General features: G+C 45.0%; 1 protein-coding gene across 1 annotated transcript in view; it reads left to right on the forward strand.

The window, feature by feature from the left end:
* JAM3 (junctional adhesion molecule 3) overlaps positions 1-13,209 on the forward strand; it is a 50,569-nt gene extending 37,360 nt beyond the window's left edge. The window contains exons 5-9 of the mRNA XM_070952320.1: positions 2,055-2,257; positions 4,902-5,001; positions 6,419-6,548; positions 11,101-11,155; positions 13,040-13,209. Coding sequence (XP_070808421.1) covers positions 2,055-2,257; positions 4,902-5,001; positions 6,419-6,548; positions 11,101-11,155; positions 13,040-13,075 — 524 coding nt within the window. The 3' untranslated portion in view covers positions 13,076-13,209. The remainder of the gene's footprint in view (positions 1-2,054; positions 2,258-4,901; positions 5,002-6,418; positions 6,549-11,100; positions 11,156-13,039) is intronic.
* The last annotated feature ends 1,838 nt before the right edge of the window (positions 13,210-15,047 follow it).

Consider the following 15,047-nt stretch of genomic DNA (forward strand, 5'->3'; position numbering starts at 1 on the left):
GCTTGTCCTGTAAATCCTTTATCCGTTCAGTTGGATGTCTTTAACTTCCAGCCTAGGAATGAGGAGTGATAATGAATACTCCACTCCTGGTATGAAAAGCGTTCTAATCTTCCCCGGCTGAGAGTAATTTATCTTCTGGTTTTTCTTCCCTGGGATTGCAGACTGTTGAATAGGAAATTTTCGTGAAGGTATGAAATGTGGTTCTGTGTCCACTAAAATCATGGTTGGGTTGATCTGCATGAACAGAGAGAAGCTGCCAAAAGGACCTTCAACCCAGATCCTGTCCTGTCCTGTACGCCTGAAAGATTTTGGCAGGATTGTGTCTCTGCTTTCTCCAAACGTTGCTCCTTGGTGGCATCTGGAACAGGGGTGAAATGCTACCGGTTCGGACCGGTTCGGGCGAACCGATAGTTAAAAAAACGCTACCGGTTCGGTGAGCCGGTATTTCCGACAATCAGCTGGGTGACAATCAGCTGTGACGTGCGATTTATATTAGTTAGAATCGTCGGAATTCCTGCTTTTTAGCTAATCTAAATCGTGTGGCACAACAGATCCCCCCTCCCCTCGCTGTTCTACTTACCTTTGCAGACTTGGAAAGCTTCAAGCGAAGCGCGTACTCGGTAGCAGACTCACAGAACTGGTAGCAGATTTCAGAGGATTTCACCCCGATCTGGAACCGCGATTGTGGCTTTGTGATGAACTCTTGTTTTCACCCAGCTTGAGAATAAAGCTACGGTTTGACATTGACCTGTTTTTGGAGCCCATCGGAGTTTGCTGCAAACCACAATCTCAGATCAGTCCAAAGATGGAGAAAATGGAATTAAATGCTGCCTGGATGATCCCGGCTATATAGAGGAGATAGGAGAATGTAGCATGTTAATTGCAAGGCTGACACCCATTTCTCGCTGCTTGTATCTCTTGCATTAAACCATGGTTTAACGGGATGTGCAGATAAGTCTGGCAGGCTGAACGTGGGAGGAGCATGCTTCTTAGCAACCTGGGGGCCGACGCTCACACCTCGCAGGTGATAAATCCACTAGATCACATGCTTTGAGGGCCATCTCGATATGATCTCGAGTTCATCGCTCGGCGTGAGATAACGCAGCTTTGATGGAGCTCCCAAAAAATGAAAGGCACAAATCTGCTTCTACATATTCCACAGCATGTATTGATACTGTTGATTTTCTGACTTTTCCCAAATGACCTTTTCCAAAGCTGGCTCAGAAGTACAGTGGTCCTTGAGTTATGACTGTAAAGGAGCCTAGAATTTCTGTCCTGCGTTACAATAGTTGCAAGTTGAAGTGTTGTGGCCTGTCGGGCGCTGGCCCCTCCTAACAGCTGAATCAGAGGAGGAGGAGGAGGCGTGGGAGTCAGGGTCAGCATCAAGGCAACCTGAGAGCTCTGAGGGAGAAGAGGGAATGGAAGAGAGAGAGACAGAGGCAGAGCCTGGGTCATCTGTCAGCCCTCAGATGGAGAGTCAGCAGTTACCAGGTCTGGAGGTGGCTGATGAGGAGGAGGAGGAGGAACAGCTGGGTCCCGTGCCTGACATGTGGATGCACAGAAGGCAGAGGAGAGGAGAGCAGTGGAAATCTATGGGCCGGTCCTTGGGATGGAAGAGCCACCTCTGCTAGCAAAGCCCCACCCTAGCTCTGAGGATAAAAGGCAGGGGGCAGAGATGAATAGATGTGGCGGACAACTATCCATCTCCCAGCCAGACGGACTTGTTAGCCTGCGGTGAGAGAGAAACTTTCCCCGGGGCTGCTGGCGCTCCTAATAAAGGAATCTTTTGAGTTCACTTCAGAGGGTTTGTCGTGTTTGGGGAGCTGGGTCAGAACATGAAGCATCTACATGACAGGACCTGGTTTTTATGACCTCTCGTGCAGCAGCCATTTTGGGCACTGTCGTAACTCCGAATGGTTGCTGTGTGACTGGACATTAAAGCGAGGACGACCAGTAATCCTCTCCGTTCCACGCCAGAGAACACTAAGCCAGAGAGTGGGTGATGCAGGCACGTTCCGTCTGATGCACCTCATCTTCTACCATTTTCCCTGCAGTGAAGCCGGTGGCCCCCAAATGTCGGGTGCCCCCTTCCGTCCCCGTGGGGAAACCAGCCACCCTGTACTGCCAAGAGAAGGAAGGATTTCCAGAGCCTACCTACAGCTGGTACCGTAACGATGAGACGTTGCCCTTGGATTCCAAAGCCAGCACTAAGTTCCAGAATTCTTCCTTTACAGTGAACCCCAAAACTGGCATGTTGGTAAGTCGGGGGTGAGGACAAGGGGAAGCAGGTTGCGGGGAGGGGGGGGATGTCCTTAACTTGAAGAAGGATTTGGAAAACATAGAAATAGAAATAGAATAACAGAGGTGGTCCCAGTGATGGGGAAGGAAGGAAGGAAGGAAGGAAGGAAGGAAGGAAGGAAGGAAGGAAGGAAGGAAGGAAGGGAAGGGGAAGGGAAGGGAAGGGAAGGGAAGGGAAGGGAGGAAGGAAGGAAGGAAGGAAGGAAGGAAGGAAGGAAGGAAGGAAGGAAGGAAGGAAGGAAGGAAGGATAACAGAGTTGGAAGGGACCTTGGAGGTGGTCCCAGTGATGGGGAAGGAAGGAAGGAAGGAAGGATAACTCTGAAGAGAGCTTGGAAGTCTTCTAGTCCAACCCCCTGGTTAGGCAGGAAACCCTACACCACTTCAGACAAATGATTATCCAACATCTTCTTAAAAATTTCCATTGTTGGAGCATTCACAACTTCTGGAGGCAAGTTGTTCCACTGGTTAATTGTTCTAATTGTCAGGAAATTTCTCCTTAGTTCTAAGTTGCTTCTCTCCTTAATTCGTTTCCATCCATCATCGCTTCTTGTCCTGCCCTCGGGTGCTTTGGAGAATAGCTTGGCTCCCTCTTCTTTGGGGCAGCCCCTGAGATATTGGAAGACTGCTATCATGTCACCCCTGGTCCTTCTTTTCATTAAACTAGACATACTCAGTTCCAGCAACCATTCTTCATATGTTTTAGCCTCCAGTCCCCTAATCATCTTTGTTGCTCTTCTCTGCACTCTTTCTAGAGTCTCCACATCTTTTTTTCATCGTGGCGACCAAAGCTGAATGCAGGATTCCAAGTGTGGCCTTACCAAGGCCTTATAAAGTGGTATTAACACTTTATATAGATGACTTTTCAATTCACCCTATTCAGGGGGAAGGGCATACATGGTTTTTTTTGTATTTGTTTTTGTTAATATGGGGTCCTTTGGCGCTCTCTGAGCTTAGTTTTTTCCTTGCAGACGTTTCATTGCCCGACTAGGTAGCGAGATCAGTGCTAGAAAGGAATGGGGTGTGTAGAGAGGAGGAGGAGGAGGAGAATGACTGTAGAGTCCTTGGTGTTCTCTGAACTTTGTTTTCTTGCGAAAGTTTCACTGCCCAAGTAGGTAGCATCATCCGTGCTAGAAGGGAGTGGGGCTTGCTCTCTGTTTATATACTTGCTCTGCCTATCCTCTCCCACCAACACTGACAGGGTAAACCACTAGTATATAAAAAGACATCAAACCCATCCCCTTCTAGGACTGATGATGTTACCTAGTTGGGTCATAAAACGTCTGCGAGAAAACAAGAAAGCACCAAGGATCCCACAGTCATTGTTATCCTTCTTGTCCTCCTTCTCTTTGTCCTCTTCCTCCTCCTCCTCTTCCTCCTCCTTCTCCTCCACTTCACACCTCCACTCCCTTCTAGCATTGATGATGTTACCTATTCAGACAGCAAAACGCCTGCAAGAAAACCACCAAGCCCAGAGACCTTCAACCCTGAGCTACTAATAGTCTCCTCTATTGATAAACTAGGGACGCGGTGGCTCAAGGGATGTGGTGGCTCAGTGGCTAAGACGCTTTTTTTTAAAATTTGATTTATATGCCGCCCTTCTCCGAAGACTCAGGGCGGCTTACAATGTGCTCAGCAATAGCCTTCATTCTTTTGTATATTTTATACAAAGTCAGCTTATTGCCCCCACAAACTGGGTCCTCATTTCACCTACCTTAGAAAGGATGAAAGGATGGAACCTTGAGCCTTGGCGAGATTCGAACCCTACAGTAATTGCAGGCAGCTGGTCCTAATAACGCTGAGCTTGTCGATCGAAAGGTTGGCAGTTCAGTGGTTCGAATCCCTAATGTCGTGTAATGGGGTGAGCTCCCGTTACTCGTCCCAGCTTCTGCCAACCTAGCAGTTCGAAAGCACGTAAAAAATGCAAGTAGAAAAATAGGGACCACCTTTGGTGGGAAGGGAACAGCGTTCCGTGCGCCTTTGGCATTTAGTCATGCTGGCCACATGACCACGGAGACGTCTTCGGACAGCGCTGGCTCTTCGGCTTTGAAACAGAGATGAGCACCGCCCCCTAGAGTCAGGAACGACTAGCACATATGTGTGAGGGGAACCTTTACCTTTCCTTTTATTGATAAACTGTTATGTTATATACCACCTCTGTGATAAAAGAACTTTTGCAATTCCGACGGGGAAGAATATTATGGACAGGACTGGCTGATATCTATGATTCTGTCCAGTGAATCAAAAGCCCAACTTTTAATAGGCTTTCAATTCCGTACAGCACGGAATCAAAAATAGAGGTGGCTCCCTTGGTAGGAAACATATGGAAACCTAGCATGGCAATAAAGAAAAAAGAAGAAGAAAGAAATCTCGACTTCAACTGTTCTTTCCTTTGTTTCTTTTTTCTACAAACAGGGCTTCCCTTCCTTCCTTCTTTTTTTTTCTCTTTGTAATGGCAGGAAGCTTGCAAATATGCAACACACGCTTCCTTCCCCCCAAGCCGTGATCCAGAACGGCAAGGGTTTCCTGCAGGTGGGGGCTTCCGTTAGGGACCTCGAATTCTCCCAAGCGCAGGAAACACTCACCCTGATTCTCCTCTGCACAGGCCTTCGAAGAAGTCCACAAAGGAGACACGGGTCGCTACAACTGCAGAGCCATGAACGTCGTGGGAGAAGCCTGGTGCGAGGGGATAGAAATGGAAGTTTGTGAGTAGCAGGGGCAACGTTCTCGCGTCAGAGAGTGAGGCGGGCAGGGTCCTGTTCAGCTCACCGGTAGTCCTCGACCTGTACGACCTGAATTGGGTTTGGAATTTCCGTCCCTCCGGGAAGCAGTCCCTCGCGTGACCAAGCAACGACCGTTTTGGTAGCCCAAGTTGCGGTCGTTAGGCGAGAAGCATCCTGCTTCTCCTGCCTTGTCGCGCTCGCCTTCATTTCGACTCTCCTTCCTCCTCCCTATCTCAGCCTCATCTCTGCGTAAGAGAAAACTCCGCTATATGAGACGAACTGCGTCCACGAACACCAGCTAGCATTCAGAAGACACGATGGAAAGCTTTTTAGTTTCCCCAATGTATGGACAAACGTAGCCATAGTTACAACTGGGAAAGTGATCATCGTAGATACAAGCCAAGTCCAAAAAAAAAAAAAATGCTAGGGAATTATCTAGAGGCCTGGCACTCTGACAAATTAGCCACGGGGACAGAAACAATACCTACATAGGATGCAGAAGGGACAATCAGCAAGCGAAAAAGGGAACACATAGACCAAAACACCTCCCCACCAACAGTCATCCCCCAGATGGGCATAGACTAATTCCAAGATTAATATCAGACCAACAATCAAGTAAATAATACCCCAATCAAGGAATGGCTGAACAAGCCTATAGTAAACAGCCCAAATTTATTTATTTATTTACCTTTCTTTCTTTCTTTCTTTCTTTCTTTCTTTCTTCCTTCCTTCCTTCCTTCCTTCCTTCCTTCCTTCCTTCCTTCCTTCCTTCCTTTTTCTCTTTCTGACTTTCTTTTATTATCTTTCTTTTTTCATTCTTTCCTCCTTACCTCCCTTCCCTTTCTTTCCTTCCTTCGTTCCTTCCTTTTTCTCTTTCTGACTTTCTTTTATTCTTTCTTTTTTCTTTCTTTCCTCCTTACCTCCCTCCCTCCCCTTCCTTTCTTTCTTCCTTCCTTCCTTCCTTCCTTCCTTCCTTCCTTCCTTCCTTCCTTCCTTTCTTTCTTTCTTTCTTTCTTTCTTTCTTTCTTTCTTTCTTTCTTTCTTTCTTTCTTCTCTCTCTCTCTCTCTTTCTTTCTTTCTTTTTTTCTTTCTTTCTCTTTCCCTCTCTGCCTCCTTTCCATTCCTTCCCTCCCTTCCCCTTCCCTTCCCCTCTCCTCCCTTCCCCTCCCCTCCTCTCCATTTCATTTCCCCCTTCCTTCCCTCCCCCTCCCCCTCCCTCTACCTTTCCCTTCTTTCCTTTCCCACCCATCACATATCCAATGACTTTGGGTGGCTAAGATTTTCTGTTGGCGATAGATGCTCCGCTTGGTAGTCGGGACCCTGAAGGCAGAATCCTCTGGCGTAGTAGGGCACTTAGGAAACGGGGACATGTCATCTGATGCTCCTTTTCCTTCTGCAGACGACCTTAATATTGTTGGGATTGTGATCGGAGTATTGGTGGTGCTGGCTGTTCTGTCTCTTACAACAGTGGGAATCTGCTGTGCCTACAGAAACGGTTTCTTTGTCCACAACAAACAAAATGGAAACAGGTACAACATAATTGTCGAGCGCTGGGCTTGTGAACAAAAAGGAAATACGTGCGCACATGGCAGGGTATAATATTTCTTTTGTGCTACTCATAATAAGAAGGAAAACGAAGAAACATGGCCACTGGCAAATCATGTTATAAACAGAAGCACTCCAAAAACATTGAGTGTGTCGCTCGGAAATCTTCCCTTCCTGAACAAGTTTTTTTTTCTTTTTTTTCTTTTTTCCATCCTCCTTTGGTAGAAAAGCACTGGATGCTGTACTGGAAGTGACTAGAAATGCAACTTTTAGAGAAAGAAATTCAGTCTGGAAAGGTGCCAAAAGAAACAGGATTGGATGTCATTAATCCTGCGTTTTAGAGAAACGAGAACAATTCTTGACCAGGGTTTTTATGTCACTTTAGCAGAATTGGAACAGGTTTAAATGTTGGCACTTGCAAAAGAATGAATGAATGAATGAATGAATGAATGAATGAATGAATGAAAGCGAGTTTAGGAAGAATGATAGAGAGCCGAGAAAAAATCTTTTTTTATTTATTTATTTAAAAAGTTTTACAAATACATTTTCCCCTCGGTTTCCCCCCCCCAAACCCTCCCTAACCCTCCCCTCCCCCCATGACTTCCTCAAGATGAAATCCAAATCCAAATCACATTTTATAATACTATAACCCCTAACTATTCCACCCCCTGTGTGCTATTCATTTCTTCGTAAATAACATTCAATTATTCTATCCCTATATAATACATTCAGCTAAAAGCTATCTGATATTTCCTAGTTTGATATTTATTCTGTACATAATCTATCCACTTTTTTTTTTTTTTTAATTTGATTTATATGCCGCCCTTCTCCGGAGACTCAGGGCGGCTTACAATGCGTTAAGCAATAGCTTTCATTCTTCTTCCACTCCTATACATAAGTCTCTTGAGTCCGATCTTTTAGATATGCTGAAATCTTCGCCATCTCTGCAAAATTGGCCATCTTCAAAGTCCATTCTTCAACAGTGGGCGTAGCATCATTTTTCCAATATTGGCCTATCAATAATCTCCACAATTGTTCTTATTGGGTATAGTTAAGGGTTTTACGCTGGGTGAAACAAAGCTGATATTGTATATGGTGACAGCACCGAGAAAAAATCTTGACCAGGGTTTTTATGTCACTTTAGCAGAATTGGAACAGGTTTAAATGTTGGCCCTTGCAAAAGAATTAATTAATGAATTAATGAATTAATGAATTAATGAATTAATGAAAAAAAGTGAGTTTAGGAAGGATGACAGAGAGCCGAGAAAAAATCTTGACCAGGATTTTTATGTCACTTTAGCAATGTTGGGTTAGAACGGGGTGAAATCCAGCAGGTTCTGAGAGGTTCTGGAGAACCGGTAGCGGAAATTTTAAGCAGTTCGGAGAACTAGCAAATACCACCTCTGGATGGTCCCAGAGTGGGGTGGGAATGGGGATTTTGCAGTATCCTTCCCCCAGGAGTGGGGAGGGAATGCGGATTTTGCAGTATCCTTCCCCTGGAGTGGGGTGGGAATGGGGATTTTGCAGTATCCTTCCCCCAGGAGTGGGGAGGGAATGCGGATTTTGCAGTATCCTTCCCCTGGAGTGGGGTGGGAATGGGGATTTTGCAGTATCCTTCCCCCAGGAGTGGGGAGGGAATGCGGATTTTGCAGTATCCTTCCCCTGTAGTGGGGTGGGAATGGGGATTTTGCAGTAACCTTCCCCTGGAGTGGGGTGGGAATGCGGATATTGCAATATCCTTCCCCCAGGAGTGGGAAGGGAATGGGGATTTTGCAGTATCCTTCCCATGTAGTGGGGTGGGAATGGGAGTTTTGCAGTATCCTTCCCCTGCCACGCCCACCTAGCCACGCCCACAGAACCGGTAGTAAAAAAAATTGGATTTCAGCACTGGGTCAGATTTAAATGTTGGCCCTTGCAAAAGAATGAATGAATGAATGAACGAATCAATCAATCAATCAACCTAAACAGCCAGTTTAGGGAGGATGATAGAGAGCCGAGAAAAAATCTTGACCATGTCACTTTAGGCCAGGTTCAATCAATCAACCAACCAATCAATCTGAATTTATTGGCATTGGGCAAGAAAATTTCCTCTTTCCTTAGAGCTCTCTGTTGGCTGAAAGGAAATGAGACGTATCTGTTGAACCAGCAGCTTTAAGTCCCAAATCCAAAGCAACAGATGCGTTCAGAATTAGCCCTAACAGGAAATAACACGCCAGGAAGAGGAAAAAGCATGCCAACCCCAGCGAAAAGCGATAACCGTTCTTTTTTTAAAATTATTCAGCTGACTCAGGCGTCGAAGCTGGTGGTTCTCTGTGACCTTCCGTCTTCTCTCGGGAAAAACTGAAATTGCAAGGATTTCCCTTTTCGGATTGTCTTTGTAACTTCAGCACAGAAGTCTGAAGATTCTCCATCATCCACGTCAAGAATGCTTTTTTTTTTTTCAAGTGGCAACTGGATTTTCTGGTTTTTCTTTTGAAGACTTTTCGCTTCTCATCCAAGAAGCTTCTTCAACTCTGACTGGATGGTGGGGAATGGAAGGATTTATACTCCTTGCAGACAGTTGGTCGTTTGTATCTTTTTAGAGAGTTGTTGAGGCCATCTGGAGGCTTATCGAAGAAGCCATCTATGACAAAATTGAACAGCCCTCTCTCAAAAGAGGGGGAGGGATGCGACATCACCTATCTCCAATCTACAACACAGTCCTTTCAGCAGTTCCAAGAAGGCTCCACACCCACTCAGGTGACCCTGAGGATGCAAACAAACCTCCAAGTGGCCTCAACAACTCCCTGAAAAGAACGCAAATGACCAGCTGTCTGCAAGGCGTATAAATCCTTCCGTTCCCCACCATCCAGTCAGAGCTGAAGAAGCTTCTCAGATGAGAAGCGAAACATCTTCAAAGAAAAACCAGAAAATCCAGTTGCCTCTTGAAAAAAAAATCACTTTTGGGTTCAGCACAGGAGAACCCCCAAAATCACATGGAGGAAATCTTGATTTCAGTGTTAATTCAATGAATTTCAAATGTGGCGGACCACATCTGAAATTGGGCCTTTTAGCAAATTCGTCTGGAGGTCCTTGGCGTATTTTATGTACATCCTGCACATTTTTACATATTTCATGTACATCTTGTTCGAGTTCATTGCAAAAATCAAATCCAGAAAGCACACACAGATAACTGATTCTGCAGGATTCATTAACTTCTCTTTATATACATAATAACACGTGAATAAATGTACAATACCAACAGCAGACTCTTCCAACGTGGTAGCAGTTACAAGCAAAACACAAGCAGAGTACAGCAAACAAAACTACTTTCAGTTTCAATTCAGCAGACAGACAAGACCAGACTTGTTTAGTTCTCAGCACAGAATCAGAGCTCAGCACAGCTAAGCCACGCCCAGACTTCTAGCTTAAGTTTCTGTTTCCAAATAGTCCTCATTGGCTGACCCAGTTGCTATGCCTATTCATTGGCTGACCTTGTTACCATGTCTTCCCAGCCATGAATATTCTGACACATCTTTGATACGATTTTTACCTTGACTACACATATTTTGTTCATGTCCATCAAATTCAATAAATAAATTCAATAAATAAATTCAATAAATTCAATAAATAAATAAAGGGAGTTTTGCAATTATTTTTAACACAATAGAACCAAAGTTGAAAGGAATTGTTTAGATCAGGGGTGTCTAACCTTGGCAACTTTAAGACTTGTGGACTTCAACTCCCAGAATTCCCTAGCTAGCGAATTCTGGGAGTTGAAGTCCACAGGTCTTAAAGTTGCCAAGGATACCTCTGGTTTATGTCATGGAATTCAACTGATCCTTATTGGGAGAGGGGAAACCATGCCTTATTAAACTGCAAAGAGTTACTTTTTACTAAATGATAAAGCGGTTGTAGGTACAGATCCAGTGGTGAAATACAATTTGGTTCTGTGGGCGTGGTTTGGTGGGCGTGGTGTTGCTTGGTAGGCGTGACTTGGTGGGCGTGGCAGGGGAAGGATACTGCAAAATCCCCATTTCCTCCCCACTCCTGGGGGAAGGATATTGCAAAATTTCCATTCCCACCCCACTCTGGGGCCAGCCAGAGATGGCATTTGACGGTTCTCCGAACAGCTCAAAATTTCTGCTACCGGTTCTCCGAACAGCTCAAAATTTCCTCTACCGGTTCTCCAAACAGCTCAAAATTTCCACTACCGGTTCTCCAAACAGCTCAAAATTTCCACTACCAGTTCTCCGAACTGCTCAAAATTTCTGCTACCAGTTCTTCAGAACCTGCAGGATTTCACCCCTGTGCAGATCTATCTATACATAAGAATCTATCAACTAATGGCCAGCACGACATTGGCGCTAGATGCAAGTTAACAGAATTCAAAAGGGGTTGGGTTTAGACTATTTGTGGGAACGTAAGGACTCTAGGCTGATTCCTCTCTTCACTCCACCCCCACTTGGCTATGCCTGTCCTTCTCCTACAAAGGAGGAGATACAGTTGTTTTCTTTAACTGATGGGGTCCAACTAAACATTGCCTTCCCTTCCCAGCTACAAGACTCCAACGAAGCCAGAAGGCGTGAACTATATTCACACAGATGAGGAGGTAAGGGGGGAATCTTCTTAGACCAATGGGCAATGACTGTCTTCTCCTCCCCATCCCAAGAAAAATAGATGAAGAGCTATGCCAGAGCATAGCAACGTTACCAGATAACACAATTTCGTTCCTTTGGGGGGTAAATGTTGGGTAGGACTTCGGATTTGATTTCCAAATTGTGTTTTGAAGCATGCTGCGCTTGTGTCTCTGTTTCTGCTGAAGGACCTCTCTGTAATTCTCAAAAAAAAATAAAATAAAAAAAAAAAATAGGCAGGGGATGCAGCTGCTTTAACAAGTGGCAGACAGTTGCTGCATTCATGTCTCCCCTTCTCCAAAATACCTTTTGGAAATCAGATCCAAAGCATTGCTCAGCTTAATTAAGGATGCAGCTTTTCCGGGAAGATTCATGATGGATCCACTATTCCTATTCAAGATTGCTAATTAAAACCCCACCTCTGTTCCGAGTCCAAGGGAAGTAGAATTCTAGGAGTGCCTAAGGAAGGAACAAGGGAAAGACCGTGGTTCGGTTCAAACATTGGTCTATGTGGCTTAGTTTGCTTAACCGTAGATACCCAAATAAAGACGAGGTTATCAACGGAAGGGAATATTTATAGCTCAGGGTTGAATTTTGGGGTCGTTGGTGCTCTCTGAGCTTGGTTGTCTTCTTGCAGACTTTTCATGACCCGACTAGGTAACATTATCAGTACTAAAAAAAGAGTGGGGGGGTTTGCTCTCTGTTTATATACAAGTCCCTTCTAGCACTGATGATGTTACCTAACTGGGTCATGAAACATCTGCAAGAAAACAAGCTCAGAGAGTACCAAAGATCCCACAATCCTCCTCTTCCTCCCCCCTCCTTTTCCACTCCACACACCCCACTTCCTTCTAGCACTGATGGTGTTACCTAGCTGGGTAATAAAACTTCTTCAAGGAAGCGAACGAGCTCAAAGAGAAGTGGCTCGATTGAACTCTTGCAATTTAAAAAATGCGGCGCTTGAGTTTTCACACAAAACGTTAAGACTTAAAATCAAATCTATTTCGGAAGGCCTGACTCAATGGGTCAACCCAGCCAAAGTTTTACCAAAATTCTTTGCAAATCCTGCAGATGCTGGAAAAAAACCCGAACCCTTAGCCTCCTTGGGCCATCGGCCAAGCGAGCTATATCTGTTGGCCGTTGTTGGGCGACAGCTCTTGAACTCTTTTTTCATTCCAGAAGAGTTTGGTTTACCGTATTTTTCGGAGTATAAGACGTACCTTTTTTCCCCAAAAAAGAGGGTGAAAATCTGGGTATGTCTTATACTCCGAATGTAGCCCTGCCCAACTTCTCAAACGGAGGTTTCAGAGGCTGAAAAAAGCATCAGAAACGAAGCTTCAGGAAAAAAAAAGCCTCCAAACAGAGCTCCAGAAAAAAAAGCCTCCAAACGGAGCTTCAGGAAAAAAAGCCTCCAAACAGAGCTTCAGAAAAGAAGCCTCCAAACAGAGCTTCAGAAAAGAAGCCCCCAAACAGAGCTTCAGAGGCTTTTTTTTCCTGAAGCTCTGTTTCGGAGGCTTTCAGAGGCAGAATTTTTTTTTTCTGAAACAGAGTTTCAGAGGCAGAAAAAAAAAGCAAACAAAAAAAGCAAGGCACGGAGCTCACAACTAAGGAACCTGTTGCTAAAATTCACCTCTGGGAACAGCTGATTGGGGGTATTCCCGGGAGGCCGATCCACCTGCCAATCAGCTTTTGTCTTATTTTCCTCCCCAAAAACTTAAGGTGCATCTTATACTCTGGTGCATCTTATACTCTGAAAAATGCGGTCATTTGGGTAAAGCAGAGGAGGGAGGTACGCACCAATGCAAACTTCCCCTCCTCCCCCCCTCCTTTAACATGCTGTGCCGTGTCTTTTTATACAGGGTGACTTTAGACACAAATCCTCCTTTGTGATATGAAACGGCAGAGACATTTGGATTTTGGCCCGGCGGCGAGAGCAAGAGGGCAGGTATACCTTCCCCTCCCTTCAGGGTGCCATCGTCGACGTGTGTGTGTACACCGTGTCTCTTTTTACTCCTTTCTAAACCATTTATACAGGCACGCGGGCGAAATGGGCTCGTGGTTGGTTTTTGTTTTATTTAAAATGAACAAACAAATTTTTTTTTTGGGGGGTTGTTGCCAAAGTCAAACCCCGGCTTTTTTAACTGCCAAAACTGCCGTCTTCCACTTCAGAAGCGACCGTTGCCAACCCCACAGGTCTCTCTCCGGGGGAGGCAGGAGACCGAGGACAGCATCTCTTCAATCTTTGGCGGGAGAAAAATTGCTTCGATTAAAAACCTCCGGGGAATCACTCCCAAGGTTGCAAGAAGCTGCCTCTTCTACGCTTCCACGAACGTAACATCGCCAACTTCTGAACTTCTGCACCCCCCCCATCCCTTTCTCATCGCTCTCGTCTACTTTAGGCAGGCTTCGATCTGGCCTTTGGCAGGCCGGGTTCCGCGTGGCGAGCATCTCTTCGGATTGCTAAGCAACAACAGACAACAATAACAACATCAACAGACAGACAGCGACACCGCAACAAAAAAGCCAACTCTTCTGACTTTTCGATCTGGTTCCCGGGACCGAAGACTGAATTTTTTTTTTTTCTATTGTTCTTCTTCTTTCGTTTGTAGAATTCTGCAGTCTAATTATTTTTCTCTCTTTTTTGTTGGGGTTGTTTTTTTTTTTTTTTTTGGCAAAGATGTATTTGGATTACTTTTTTTTTTTAAAGTCCTTTTTTGTTTTTAATTTAAAATGTAAATAGGTTGGTAGGCCAAACGGTGTTAATTGTAATAACGTAGTGAATTTTACAAGGTTTCCAATTCACGCTTTCCGGTACTGATAACAACCGTATCAGTATTAACCGAAAGTGCAGCGTGGCAAAACACTTATTTCTTTTCATGGGGTAGGTAATTGAAGATTTACTTTCCCCTCTGCAGAAAAATATGGGCACGATCGATGCCCAACTACTGTGTTTCCCCGGAAATAAGACCCTGTCTTATATTTTTTTTGAACCCCGAAATAAGCGCTTGGCCTTATTTTCAGGGAAGTCTTATTATTTTTGGGTGCGTGGAGCAAGACGGGGCACCTCTTGCCGTCTTACCTGATTTCCAGCTCTGTCTCCCTAACCAGAGGAAATAGCGGGGACCGGCTGCACATACGTTTAAATATTTTCAGGGAGGGCTTATTTTCGGGAGAGGGCTTATTTTCGGGGAAACACGGTAGTAGTAGAAAGAGCATAAAGGGAAGGCATTGAATGTGTTTTGAATTATTTTGTCAAGTGGAAGGGAGTTTGAGATACGACAAGATGCCCAAAAGAGAAAACCCCCCAAAATCATTTGAGGGGTGCTCCAAAGTTACTGAGTTCTAAATCTGGGATGGGCGCTTTAGGCCTTGGGAAGGGGAAACCGTACAGCGGTTTTCAAATGAAGGTCCGTAATTTAGCCAGCCAAAACTGGAGGAGACTCTGACCTTATGCCTCGTCTCCCTTTTCGAACATCCCACTGGTGAAAATGCTTATCTTGTCCATTGATGAAAAAGAGGAATGAGGGAATGGAGTGTAGTTAAATCTGCAATTCTCTCTCTAATTTTTCTGTTCGGGCAAGCATTGGAGCTGCCAACTTATCTGGCTGATAAGCAAGCAAGCAACTTCTAGCAATTCCCACAGCAGCCGTAGCCTTCTCTGATCTACAGCAGGAGTATTTAACCTTGGCAACTTTTAAGACCTGTGGACCTCAACTCCCAGAATTCCCCAGCCAGCTGTCCATGCATGCATGGCTGGCTGGGGAATTCTGGGAGTTGAAGTCCACAGATCTTAAAAGTTGCCACGCTTGGATATTCCCTGTTCTACAACAAGGTTTCATATGATTTGCTGTGATGGAAAAAAATGTC

Source organism: Pituophis catenifer, unplaced genomic scaffold, assembly GCF_029215685.1.
Source record: "Pituophis catenifer annectens isolate HBS135680 unplaced genomic scaffold, rPitCat1.0.hap2 SCAF_12, whole genome shotgun sequence".
In the NCBI taxonomy this organism is placed as follows: domain Eukaryota; kingdom Metazoa; phylum Chordata; class Lepidosauria; order Squamata; family Colubridae; genus Pituophis; species Pituophis catenifer.